Source organism: Porites lutea, chromosome 3 (assembly GCF_958299795.1).
Source record: "Porites lutea chromosome 3, jaPorLute2.1, whole genome shotgun sequence".
Taxonomy (NCBI): Eukaryota; Metazoa; Cnidaria; class Anthozoa; order Scleractinia; family Poritidae; genus Porites; species Porites lutea.
The window spans coordinates 29,114,196-29,128,867 of NC_133203.1; the positions used below are offsets into that span (position 1 = coordinate 29,114,196).

The 14,672-nt window shown below is 39.0% G+C and overlaps 1 protein-coding gene across 2 annotated transcripts in view; it reads left to right on the forward strand.

Annotated features, from left to right (window-relative positions):
* Positions 1-1,154: 1,154 nt before the first annotated feature.
* The window catches only part of LOC140930873 (uncharacterized), a 49,442-nt gene continuing 35,924 nt past the window's right edge, over positions 1,155-14,672 (forward strand). The window contains exon 1 of one of the 2 annotated variants that reach the window (XM_073380585.1): positions 1,155-3,048. In XM_073380585.1, coding sequence (XP_073236686.1) covers positions 1,294-3,048 — 1,755 coding nt within the window. In that variant the 5' untranslated portion in view covers positions 1,155-1,293. The remainder of the gene's footprint in view (positions 3,049-14,672) is intronic. The other variant, XM_073380584.1, reaches the window with a different exon arrangement.

The following is a 14,672-nucleotide window of genomic DNA, read 5'->3' on the forward strand; positions in this document are numbered from 1 at the left end:
CAAGCTTGTATTTTTGGAAAAGCGTCTTTAGTTTTCGGGTAGACAGTGGTAGTCTTTACACTACAGCCTAAATAAGCTAAGAAATATTTCAAGACAAGTAAATTTTAATTACTTCAAGTAAAATAAAGCTTCACACACAACCGATTCTTTTTTACTTCACGTTATTTTCCCACGCAACAAAATTAAGATTGACATGTCTCGCCTTTCTCAAAGCTCAAGAAACCGCAAAACCGCAAGTCAGCTAAGTAGGCCATAAGGATGGTTTTCAAGTCGCTTGAAACTTTCTTGAATCGTTTCAACTTTCCAACTTTAATGAGATGCAAAGCAAAGTTACTTGAGATTTTACTTAGGCCTTCACACACGCATTTTTGGTTAAGTAAAACTTAGCGGCTCTTAAGTCTTACTTAACAGCCTGGTGTAAAGACAACCAACCAGTATTTTGAAATAAAGTGTTTATATCAAACTGAAATTTTCCTGACTGAGTGCATTTGTTTGGTGCATAAGCCAGACAAGCCGTGATCGAGTCAATAGCTGTCGCGTCGTGTACGAACTCACGAAAAGAACTCAGGAGATGCTGTTCCCCGATTGGGCACAATAATACAAAGCATTTTTTGTGCCCAATCAGGAGCCAGCATTCACTTGACCGTTTGGAAATGGTCCGGTGAGAGTCGGTACCCAGGGGCTCTTCCGCCTGTGCTTGAAAACTGACTGACTGCCCCTGGGTCTCCGAGGATGGGTTCTTTCTTGCCCTGACAGAAATAAAAAAGAAGGATTTATAGGGTGTTTTATACACAAGCTCTATCAATAAATAGCTTAGCCCTAAGGTCACGACTAACCTTTGATTGCATGCCTTTTTGCGGCAGTAGACTGTGAAGTCTTTAACCGTGATATAGTCTGCTACATAGTCAGAGGAGACTGGTTAGGAAACCCGGCAAACATCAAAGTTGAGAACAATGGTGCTGTAGGTTATGTTGGAAGCTCTCTAGCGATGCACAATCCTTTGTTTTCTGTTCACAAATTATGACTGAATAAATTAATGCAATGTTTCTGTTAGTCAATAACTTCAAAATAATAGGAATGCTATTGAACGTTGTGCACGGTCAGGTCCAAACCCATAACAAAGGGTTTCCCAACCATTACACTTCATTTAACTGTGTCTGCTATAAATGGAAGCTCCTGTGTTCGTTTTCGGTATTAATAGCGGATGCTGCAGCGTAACTTTGTCTACTGACCATTAGAGAATTTACCGTGTAACACATTTCCGAAGTTTTTTTTTTAAGGACTAAAGAAATTATGACTGCGTTAATAACAACTGTGTTCAAGGCAACTATCAGTTTTCTTGTGCAAAAAGGTCGAGCGGCGACAGCAGAGAAGCTTGAAGAAGGTGACGTTATAAATCAGAAATTCCGTCGCTTGATCGTGCGTGAGATTGACGACCTAAAATCCAAATTAGACGGTCTTGCAAAGAAGGATCTGTTATCAAGCGTCATTTCCTTAGCTGTAGGCATCGAGTACCTATATGATGTGTTTGAAAAGTCGAAGTCGGGATTCAAGTATGAAGGCAAAGCTGGAAAGCAAAAGGGACTCCGAATGGATGATTCAACCAAGAAGGCCCTAGAGAACGCAAAGAAGAGGGTTGAAGATGCTCATGAAAAAGCAAGAGATGCCTTCGCCTACGTCTATGGTGTGTTTGACAAGTCAAAGTCGGGATTCGAGGACGAAGGCAAAGCTGGAAAACAAAAGGGACTTGGAATGGATGATTCAACCAAGAAGGCCCTAGAAAACGCAAAGAAGAGGTTTGAAGATGCTCGTGAAAAAGCAAGAGATGCCTTCGCCAATGAAGCGCTGAATTTGAACGATCGCTTGCTAGCCATGGAGATTCGAGTTATGGCAACAATACTGCAGACATTTGACAACGACAAGGAGGCTATACCAGCATGTAAAGTATGCATTGAAGAACTGCACTCTCTGACCGCTGTCAAGGAATGTTTCACTGTCGAGCTCGGCAAGGCAGGGTTCTCGACCCGGTTTAGTAAAGATGAACGTGAGAAAATAATCTCTGCAATATGCCAACTGAATCGATTTATTTACGATTTCACCCTTATGGTGGGGTTTGGCGTAAAGGAATGGCCTTGTGTTGACACAGGCAAAGGGAAAATTGACCCGATCCGTGACGAAAGACTTACAAAACTGCTCGGGAAACAAGGCATGAAACACTGTTTCATCACACCGTGGTCATTTGGTCAGGATGGCGAAAAGGAACGCCAGCTAAAAAGCCCCGTGGGTATCGCTACGAATCCGCTAGAGCATTTCATTGTGGCGGACGATGGGGATAAATTGATCAAAGTCTTTGACAGTAATGGGAACTTCCAACAGTATGTCAATATCCATGCTAACAGTGCCAGAGAAGAGTTGTACATTCTCGATATCGCTGCTGACGAAGACAACAATTTTTATGTACTGGTGGGACTGAAGAAGCTCGTGACTAAAGATTTTGAGCTGGAAGTCCATATATTCAGTGCAGCAAATTCACTGCTTCGCAAATTTCCTGTGGAAAAAGGGCCTTGGGGACAGGGCAGGAAATTGGCAATTTGCAGCGGTAAAGTCCTGGTATTAAGAGGATCTGGATCGGGAGATGTGGTTGAAGTCTACAGGCGTGATGGGAAACTAGTCCGTAGCTTTGGCGGGGGATTCTTCAAAAATGCAGGAGATATGGCAGCTATCAATGACCGCGTTATAGTGATGGACACCGGTAATGGCAGCGTCCACATTTTCACTCTGAAGGGAAAACATGAAGCCAAAGTTTCTGTCGACATCGAGGAATATCACTATTTCAGAGCTGCCCTCCATCCTACAAGCAATTATTTCATCTTGGCTGGCTTTGAACGATTGACCGAATATCCAAGTATGACAGTTTTTTCTACCACTGGAGAATTTGTACGGAGGATCCAATTGAGTAAAGAAAAGACTAAGTTTTTGGGAGGTATGGCGGTAACCAAGAAGGGTCAAGTTGCTCTAGTAGTTGGAGGGGAGAGTGAGACTTGTAGGGTGAGTTTGATTGCTCTGTAAACAAGAATGTTTAGTTCTATCACATTATCTGAGTTCTAAAAGTTTTTTTGCCACTATTAAATGATCGAAAGTGCAGGATCGTTCGAGCTTATCTTTCAGAGAGTTCAGTCAATCAATTTCCTACTTGAAATTCTTGTCGGAAACCGCACAAGATAATGGCGTTCATGTAAGAATTAATAAAAAACAACCTTGCTTTTGGGCTTGCGCCCGAAACCTTGGCTTCGTTTTTTTCTTGTGGCCAAATTACCTTATTAGGGAGCCTTAGCGTGTACGACGGCGACGGCAGCGATAAGGCCACTTTTTAAATTTGCGTTTTTTCAATCTTTGTAGCGTTTATTCCAATTCGCTAAAAATGGCAATTGTAGGGGAATTTTCCTGGAGTTGATATCTAGGGAACCGCACTCAGCTTAAAAAGATCAATTATTTATGCCTAATATCTAAACAAGTTTTTATCAATCAAGTTTTTATCAAACATAGTTAATTAAAGTAGAATGGTTGGGAAATGCTTTGTTATATGTTTTTGTTTGCTTTTTTGGACCTGTCCGTGCACAACGTTCAATAGCATTCCTATCATTTTGAACATACTGACCAATAGAGACAATGCATTAATTTATTCAGTCACAATTTGTGAACAAAAAACAAAGGATTATGCACGGTCAGGGAGCTTCCAACATAAACTACAGCACCGTTGTTTTCAACTTTGATGTTTGCCGGCTTTCCTAACCAGTCTCCTCTTCTAACTATGGTCCAAAGTTTACACAACTTTTGTGCGATGCAAGTAATTTATTGTGTTGCTTTGATTATTGTCCTGTGTACTGGCAAGATGGCTTAAATTGCCTGGATCATTCTTCAGTATTTACATTTGCTAGGGACATCCGTACATTGCATTCAAACCATTGCTATAAATGATATGTCAAGTCTCTGAGAACTGATTAATTCGCTCAAGTGTTCATTCTATGTTAGAATTATTAACCAGTGGATTGATTTGCATAACGCAATTGCAGAAGCAGAAAGCTTAGATTCCTTTAAAAGGAAATTGAAAAAAAACATTTATTTACCTGGCCCTATTTTGCGTCAGTGTTTTAGGGCGTGTTTACAAGGAGTGAGGAGGGTTACTCTAGCAAGCGGGTTAAAGTTAACTCTGGTTTACAAGCAAAATTTCCCAAGTAGGGTTACCGTCATGCGTCACCACATAAGACTAAAACAAACATTCTTTGTAACGTGCAATATTTGAACGAAATCTTGAAGATCCATTTTAAACATGTTTAATTCATGGAAAATCATGTAATTTAGAGGTCGAAAAATTGGATAACTCCGTTCAAATTTTCAAGATTACTGCTCACGCTTGACGGTCAAAGTTATCCTGGGTAGGCGAGTTACCCAAACAAAGCGTTTACAAGGCAGGTAGGGTAAACCTCTTTCTAGGGTAACCCTAGCACTCTGGTAGGGTTATTCTCCCTCCTTTTTAAACAAGTCCTTATATATCAAGAAATTCAATCGCAATTTTTTATCTGCATTTTAACTTGTAACGTATTTTTATTTTTTATTAAGCTTGTTTTTCTCATTTATATTTGTTTGGAAGGTATCTTCGTTAGAGCTAACCTCTGATACCTGCTTTTCATATGATTAATTGATCATTGATTATGTGAATAAAGTGTGATTTACCCTTTCGAGGGGGACTATATATTATGGGGATTATCAACACAACACCAGAATAGTCAGGAAGAGTTATCGAGCTTTTTAAGTTTTGTGCAAATCTGGCCAATAGTGAACGAGATCAAGCCATTCAGAATCTCCAAAATTTACTAAATGTATGGACTTCGGAAAACCTGTCCAGTAAACCAGTTTCTTGAGTGGCTGTATCCTCTTCAATATTTCCCCGATTAACACCAAACTTGGGGATTTTACAAAGCTCGGTGTGCTCTCCCTGGCCTGTGGGTAATTTCATATTGTACGTGATCGTACCCAGTCCCCCTCGGTTTGAAAATAGCTAAAAAAAGCTCAATGGTTGGAACGTTCAGCCGTCTGCTAGGGGCTCGGGTTTTTTCGACCACTACTTTATATTAAAAATCTAAATTGTTTGTTTTACGTTAAATTTTGTCATATCCACATGCTAAAATCTGCTATTCAAAAAACATTGATAAACGTACTTTATTATACTTTGTCAGGAATATCCCTCAATTTCACAAAACCTCTCATTCTTCCTTTTAACAGAAATTTGCAGCTCAAACTGCTCTTTGTTCTGACCTAAAAGTGTCTCTGACGATAACTGTAACGCGTTTGAAGCAAGCGGTGTCTTCCAGCGAAGTTGTACATGTAATCTGCGTAAAAAAATTAAAACGACCATTTTTATTTTATTTTTTTGTTTCTTTAGTATATGATAATAAAAAATATTGGACATTCTGAACGTGAGAATTTTTGTTAAACCGAGTTATAACTCAGTCTTGCACAGTATTTTTTTACACATTCCGCTGAATTTTTGAAAAAATGCTTCATAAGGGAAAAATGTCCTTCAATCTCGTACAGGGTGCCCATCTTTACTGAGACTGTTAAAAATTTGAGCCAACTAGGCCATTTTTAAATGAAAATGGAGCTTTCATAAATCCTTCTTATAGATCCACTTTTCGCACTTCATCAGAATCCCTAGAAAAACACCTGTTTGTGCGTCTCTCTGCCACGGAATGTCTGTTATTTTCCCAAATCTTAATTCCGAATTAATTAGTGTGACAAAACAACAACATCAACACCAAATGCTTTATTTGCATGACCATAAAGGAATTACAGTATTGCAACAGCAAGCTGTAACGATTGCGCATGCGTCAAGCTTGCTTGGAAGCACTTGTTGACGAGAAATAATATCGTAATGGCCGAAAGCTGTTCTGAAGCGCTTTCCAGGGAGATTTTTTTGCATACCCAATCGACAACAGACATGTCTTATAGATTGGATACTTTGGCTAAGCCATGTTGAAGTGTCATGTATGGGAGAAGGACCATTTAGCTGGTTAATTTTCGTCCATTTGACTCTTCTGATGAAGCAGGTAAAGCGTTCACGAGGTCGTTTGTTGTGATATGTTGATTTGTTGACATTCAAGCGGTCACGGATTTCTGGGTTATCGTCCACGATCTGCAGAGCTGCCTAACATTTAGGTACGATATACCCGTTGATTTACTTTGTGAAATGTGGAGCAGCATCATCGAATGTTATGTGTTAAAATTATAGCAGCCTGAATTCAACGTAATTTATGTGACCCTGGTATTTTTGTATTATTTGACCCTGACTGTACAGCGAGATCCAGTTATATATCCCACACAAGCGACTAAACAGGTTAAACTTCTCTTTCGGTCACTCCGTATTTTCACTTTTAATGGTTAATTCAAAGGGGGGAAGTTCGAGTATTTTGATACTATTTAGCGGCATGAAATCAACAAGCAAATTTCCTACTCTTACAAGTAAGGCCATAGTCGGATATTTCCTTCCATTTTCGAAAATTTGCTTTTCTGGTTTATATTGGTGCTCTTTGGCGATTACTTATTCTCAGAGATTAAGAGATCGAGGCGGTGGATTGTGAAATATTATTTGCTAAAACTTCGTTAAAGATGGACAAAATTTTTCTTGTCCTTTTCAACTTTGTTTTTAGATTTTTCGTTAACATGTAAAAGTATATCCCAACCAAAACTTATCTGTAAGAGCATTGTTTCGGAACACTCTTCCATTCTTGAATGTTTGATTTTGCATCCAAGGGGGGGAACACTGATGAATTTGCGTTTTAATAATCATGCACTGTAAGCTCTCAGATTCACTGACAAGAACCCTCACCATTTGGAAGATGATTTTATTCTGATAATTATTCAATGATGATTTGTTTATACATACAAAATTGGCGCCTTAAAGAATTTTAATGTTATGCTTAAAATGTTTACATAATGTCTTGAAACAACTGAAATCAATATAAAATATGAAAATACACATATGTGCATTCTTTTCCCTGCCCTACTATAAAAGTGATTTAATAAGTGTGATTTAATGCATTTTCATATGACCATTACAATATTACTCCCACTTTGACACTAGCACAAGTTCAAGCGCAAAACATTTCTTGCCCTTGTTCACCTTTGCACTTGCTGGACTGCCATTCCTGTTTGAAGTATAGACAACACTGGACATGAAATCCCTGTATTTGATTCCTTACATTGGCATCTACATGAGAATTAGCTTCATCACATCCAATGTATTTGTACGCTTACAAAAATCATAAATGTTATTATTCCTTTTCTATCCAAAAGATTTCTTTCCTTCTTGAATATAAATTCGTATCCATGACACTTTAGAAATCCTGAATATCTAAAGGGGTATCGCTAGTTGTGGGCAGTAACTAAATGCCATAGGGGTAACTTTTCACTCTCCGATAGAAATAGATCTTTTGATAGTCTGGGTCTCATATATTCAGTGTTTGTGCACATGAATTTAGGAGCACTTGGCTTGCCAATGTCGGTTTGGCTGTGTATACACTGTAGTAGTGTATATAGTCATATATCATAGGCTGCACAAGTTGCAATGTATGTAAAATTGCCCCTGAAACAAGCTCATTGATGCTCCTGGTGTCGCAAGATGACAAATTACGAAAAATTTCATTTGCCTTTTGCCTGTTGCAGGAGCTCCCTATGAGATGCTCAGCACTAAACCTTGTTGATTCAGGTGATAGTCATTGAGGACGACTGCATCGTCACATTTAAACCAGTCGCACTTTTCACTCAAGCCATAGCAGAGCAGGTACAAAATGGCGACTATCCGTTTTTTATTTTACCCTATGATGTCTGCAGAATGTGAAGGGTCTGTCACTCCATCCTGAACTGCATCAAATAGCCTTGGTGCACCAGAAGACACACAGACAAGCTTTAATTTTAATGAGTCATACATTGGCTCACTTGAAGCTACCATAAACTCAGACTTTATAAATATCAGGCTTTAAGATCCTTAAGTTCTCCTCATGTTGAAATTGAATGAAAAGGAAAAGTTAGAGCTAATTTCTCTCATTTTCAATTTTTTAATCTTCAAATCATAAGAACTTGGTCGCAAACAGATATGGGCTAGTCAAGGGAGCTATGCCTTATTAGTTATATCTTAAATAATTAACACATGTGCAGTAGAAAATACCAACAACAAAATTTATGAAAAGCAAAAATGAGTGCAAGCATGGAAGTACCAGAAGCAGAAAACTCACTTCAATATCTCAGAGAGAAAATGCAGTTTTAGATATGACTATGATCTTTACTATTTTAAGTATTTCACTGTTGTGTGCATATTTGCAATTTTCTAGTATGCAGAAGTGTGGGGAGTAAAGGGAAGGATTTTTCATGGTTATGGTTACCTCAATAAAACACATCTGTAATATGAAACATCTTGTACCACACTCCTGTTTTGGCTCATCTAATTCTTTATTTTAGAAGTATAAGGGGCATCTTGGAGTCAAGAGCCTCCATATTACAAAATTCTGCCTACACCCCTGAATAAGTTAAGGCACCACACAGATTTAATAGATGTCATTTCTAGAGTTTGGGTCTTCAGTTTTATCTCATCTAGTCAAAAAAGGAAACATACAATTTCATAGCCCTGGGTGGGATATCTTTGAAATTTTATCAGTCGCAGAATTAGGGCACTACACCTGCTTTGGCCACTGGTGATTAGGATGGGGTATCTCTGAAAAGTAATCACTGGCAGAATCAGTGCACTAAGGTTGCACATCTCTGAAAAACAGGGCGTTCCTGAACCATAACTGACGTGAAATCGTATTATTGCAAGGAGATTGTCGCAAGAACTGCAGTTATGACTATATAAACAGACTAGCATTTAGAATTTTTTTTCACAGCGTTTTATTCAAATCGTAAGCGTCGGACGTTTTGTACTCGGTCACAACTTACATGAAGAGATTTTTTCCCAGTTATCCAGTGTTTCATAGTGCAGTTTTGCAGCTGTTACACAGAACCCCATCGACGTGTCCGCGGGCAAGCCAAAACACGAAACAATAGTCACAAACCGCGCAAAATTGTGAATGATCTGCGACTTATTAGCCTTGAGACCAATCTCGCATATTACAAAGAAGACTTTGTCTTATCTGCACTCCACAAACATAGAACAGATGACTAAGACGATGGTAATTTTTAAAAGAGGCGCCATTTTTCTTTGCTGCATTCGCTGCGATCCAATACCACCACAAACTTCCGTCCAGCGGCTCGTGCATACTCGCAACGTTACCACTTGCTGTTCAGTATTGCAATTAACAATTAGTTCATGCGTCAGCGTGCGTATGTCGAGATATTAGGGACCTTAAGATCCAGGACGGGAGCGAGGACGACGGCCGACCGGAAGTTGTTTTCCCATAAGAAGCATGCGCATTAGAGATCTGGTTTGTTTTCATGGTTGCGTGACCCCGTCGTGACTCCGTCGAGGACGGCAAAAACACCAGTTTGACGTTGTGCCCTCTGTGTACTTGATTTTCTTCGGTTTTCTCAGAGATTTAGTCCTGTAAACTCGTAATGAGCTCTGCTCAGTTTGTCTCGACCCCCTCCCCGTCATGTTCAAAGGAAACAAGCAACAAAAAGCCAGCGTAAGTAAATATTTTTGTTGGCTCGTTTTATGTTTGTTGTTGGCTTCTGTCGTGCAGATGTTGCAGGTGTGATTTGTCTTTTCCTGTCATTTTTCTGCTTTCAGTCATTGTTTAATGCTTATATAAATACCACTTTCAGAGTCATTCTTTTTTATTGAGTTTCTACTTGCGACTGTCGTACGGAGTTTATGTTTTTCGTGTATTCCGCGTGAAAGAGAAAAACAACTCCAAGCGACAAACTTCCCAAGAGTGTTTTTCCTCCATTTATAGAAATAAGACTACTTCTGTTGTGTTTCTGTGGAGTTTTGACTTGAATTGCTGAATAGCTGTCTCAACCCGGCATTTGTCAAACCTTTCGTTTTCCTCTCCAGTGGCGTCCGTTTATCAAAACTCCGGAAAACATTTCGGGACCGAAATTTTTCTTGTCGGTTTTCTATTGAACAACTGCACTTACTAGTGCCAATATTTTTGTATTAAATATTTTCTTGTATACAACCAACCTCTTCGGCATTTTTTCGTAGCTCGATAGCTCTTTGTCTCTTCCCTTTTCACAACAAAGTTTTAAAATAGGTCTCACTGTTCCTCACACTTGAATATGCTAAAATTACACATCATGCATGTGTTTTTTAACTTCCTACACAGTTCACACATTATATTTATTTCTTAGCATTATATTTGTTTCTTACTACCATTGGGGTTTACCTTTCATCGTAAGGCGTTTCTTTGTTTTCCTATATTAATATGATAGAGTTTTTGTAGATTGTGTGTTGTTTCTTTCACTACTGTCATTGATAGTTTATTTACTATGCCACATTTCGTATGACAGGATGTTCTGGACAGAGGAACATGATGTCATTTTAGTCAGAGAAATGCTAGCGAACAGCCCCTTTGCTGGCACAAAACGTGGGACAGTTCAAAGAGGTCGGAAGTGGAACGAAATCTCTGAGCGCCTTTTGCAAGTAGAAGCCCCCAAATTTAAGGTTGACCAGAGAGGTGTTAGAGAAAGGTATGGTCTACTTGCCAAAGCATACAGGAGGAAACTTAGAGAGGAGGAAAGAGCAAGTGGGATTAGCACCCTAGAATTGACAGAGGTAGAGCAAGCCCTGGAAGACCTCATTGTGAGAGAAGATGAGGCTGATCGAGACCAACAGGAGACAGCAGCACAAAAGAGGAAGGTAAAGGAAGATAAGAAAGATGCTGAGGAAGTGAGAAAGAGGGCAATGGAGAGGCTGGGAGACAGAATGAAAAGAAGTGAGATTGAAGGAAAGGGGAAGAAAAGAAGATCAAGTGGAAACAACACCCTGGAGTATCTAAAGGAGAGGAATGAAATGTTGGATGAATTTAAAAAAGAGGAGCTGGAGCTGAAAAAGCAGGAGTTGCAGCAAGAAGCCAAGAAGAATGAAGCTATGATGAAGTTGATGAGCCAGCAGCTGGCACAGCAACAGAAGCAAATTGATGGATTCCAGACCATGATGATAACCATGTTTTCTAAATTTTTGGAGAAGTGAACAAGAACTGCTTGAGCAGATTTCATATGAGTGTGCAAGTGCATGATAATGATATTGAACCCTGCCTTCTTTTTGTTCTATTGATACTTACAATGTATTTTAAATGTTTTGAGTGTCAACCATTTTCTCAAATATTGTATTTCAAAAAGAGCATTTAGAATTGCTATACTTGAAAACATGTTGAAAAAAGTGTTACACTTGTTCTAACAAAAACAACAGCATAGCATATTACACTGTATATACTTTTTTATCTTGGATTGTAGTAAATAAATGATTACTTCATTTTCATAGGTTTGTTCTTCAGTTTTAGCATATAGCATAATATTGGGGGTGGGGGAAAAAGACCTTGTTTTCCATACGAATCACTGCTTACATTTGGAAATTCCAGAGGGGTGGGGGTGACATTGCACCCCCTTCCATGGACAGAGTATGGATATTATTTTTTTGGTGTCAAAATCCTAGACACAAACGGCATGTTGGAAATCTGTGAAGCACTGCTCATCATACTAAGAAAGAAATTGATGCAGACTTAACAGTATCTGGGTGACAGCTGCCATTAAAAGTTTTGTCAAGAACCCTTGGTTTCCTGTAATATTTCTTATGTGTGTAATTCCTTGTGGAGATTTTCTGTTAAAACAAGCCTACAAACCAAAAACATTCAGCTATGCCCTCAAGTATGAATGGCACTTAAGCAAAGTAATCTTCCAGAGATGGAGGGTCTAACTGGAAAAACTCAGAGGTTGTGTTACCATAAAGACAAGTAAGTGCATTCCTAAGTAAGGCACAGACAATGTACATTTTCCCAATGGGGCTTAAATCCAGCTTCAAGTCTTTCTTAAAATCTAAAAATTTAAAATAGTTAATGATGTCCTCAAAAATCCACTCGACTGAGGAACGAACTTTACTCATGGACTCATTGAAACTTTGCATCTGATGTGTCAGTACTCCATACTGAAATGGTCTTTGCAGATGAACACGGTGGGGATATGCTGGATTACCATAAATACACATTGCCTGGCCAGTTGGTGAAAATGCATGCCTCTCGAGCTCATTCAACAGACCAGACTCATCCAGCATTGATGCATCATGTTTTCTCCCTTCTGTAAAAGAGATATAGTGGAGTTTTGAAATATTGTTGATGTTGAGCTTACAATCTTGAAATTTAATACTTCCTTCAAACCAGTTACAGTAATACTATGTAAAGCCAAAACCCTTGTGACCTTGATAGATATGTGTGCTTATTTGAGGCTCAACTCATTTATGTAGAAATACCTACTAATAAATTAACATATAAGTTTTATGTTGTCTCCCTATATACATCTGTTCACAGGTACGGTAAGTTACAAAATAAATGTGTCTATGTCATAACGTACTGCAGTGCATGTGAACTCTGACAATTCGTGACAGAGGTCACATGAATTGAATCATTTGAGTTCAGTCTGAAGAAAAAAGCCAACACTACAAGTGGCCAAGGGATTTAAAGAAATCATATGCCTCATGTTTATACCTTCCCATTGCCTTGGTATTAGCCGAAATGAATAATGCACTAACCTACAGGTCCAAAAAGATTTGCGATGAGTCCATTTGGTAGAGCAACTGACTGAAATTTTAGTCCATGTACACGTTTGTGTCCATTGTATACAGCTCTTTGCATTTCCCCAGGGCGAAAAAATGGGCCTGACCGTGCCATCCACAAAACCAAAACAATTATCCAGGGCGGCACCTTTTGCAAAAACTGCATCTGCATAGACTTGAAGGCTAGCCGAATCAAGAAGGTTGTGATTGTACTCGGTTATTCTATGGCCATGGAGGTTGTAAACGAAGTCAACTACTGTGTTACAGATCATGCTCATCACAGGAACAGCGTGACCAAAACGGGGAAATAAATCTGAGTACCTGCAGGGGTAGCTAAATCTTTTCAGCATAATGCATAGCCCTTCAATGCCATTAGTCACGGATCCCTGGCTGCAGGTGAAAGTTTCGGGTAAACCAAGGACTTCTGCCAGCACCGGAATGTCTTCTTTATGGAAGCGAAATTCCGCTTTACATTCATCGTCCTCCATATCTTCAAGATCAAATTTTCCATATTCTTCGTACGGAAATTCGGGATTTTTCGATCGATTTGCATCGTATAGCAAGCAAAATTCCTCGTCGCCTATCACTCCGTTGTCATGACATAGAACCAAGGCATCTCTTGCATGCTTAAAACTCATTTTAACGCGTATTTTTACACACAAAACATAAGATAACAAGCTGAACAAATCAAGCAACAGAGTTAGAGGAAAGGAACAATTTTTTACTACGACATCAGCTACATGACGAATTAAGTTGCCATATAAGCTTAAAACTTACGTCATGTTTTGAAGCCCCCAATACCCAAGATGTAAGAAAAAGACGCTTCCTAATCCACGATATGAAATGTTTAACATGCTGTAGAATAAACCAAAATGGCCAAAATATTCTGGAAGCAAAATGGCGTCCCCGTCGGCAACAATCTTAAGCTATTTATCTATCGCGTGAGACGGGGACCTAGGCCCAGTCCTTACCGTCCTTTGGCGCGCCGTCGTCCTCTCTCCCGTCCTGGATCTTAAGGTCCCTATTGAGCACGCGGGAAGTTTGGAGAGCACGAAAGAGGCGTAAGAGTTGCACGAGGTGCAGCCGAATGCAACTCTAGCCTCTTGAGTGCTTTCCAAACTTCCCAAGTGCTCAATATCTCGATATACACACAGCTGACGCATGAACTAATTGTTTTATAACATTATCAAAGCGATCAATGCAGCAGTTAACTTAAAATGTTATCATTGTAGGGCGCGCTCAAAGCAGTACGCGTCAATGTTTACGTGACTATATATTTTTTTTCCTCACAGTTGATCTTATGTTTTTATCCTGAAACTGAGAGAAAGTGTAGTCTAAAATAATTGTAAAATCTATATTTAGGTGCCGGAAATCTATTAATTTAGCGAAAAATTGTTATTGAGAGAAAACAACTTTGCAAAAAATGATCTCACGCCATAGCCCGCACAGCTCGCGGAGATGACAACAACAACAACACTCACCTCTTTCCCTTACTATCGGTTAACAAATTCAAACGTTTCCTCTTAAATTTCGTTATAAAACACATGGTAAACGCTTCATTGTCTCTTGCTGAGTTATGGATGCACTCAGGAGACGCAGGATTGCTAAGCTCGCAACAGCTCGAGGAATTACGAATAGTTTATTGACGTCATCAACGTGCTCAATAGGAATATGAAACACGCTCACGCTATTGAATTTGATAAGGCGAATTTTCTAGCTATGTTATAAAAGCTATTAGTCTAAATTTAAGTACTAATTCAACAAATTAGTACGTGCAAAACATGACAAAACGTTACAGTTCTCATTCATTCATTCATTGATATTAATTTGGTTCTTAATTCAAAGCATTGCGAGATAAATGAAATTAATTGACCGTTAATTAAATAATCAGAATAATTCATAAGAAGAGATATTA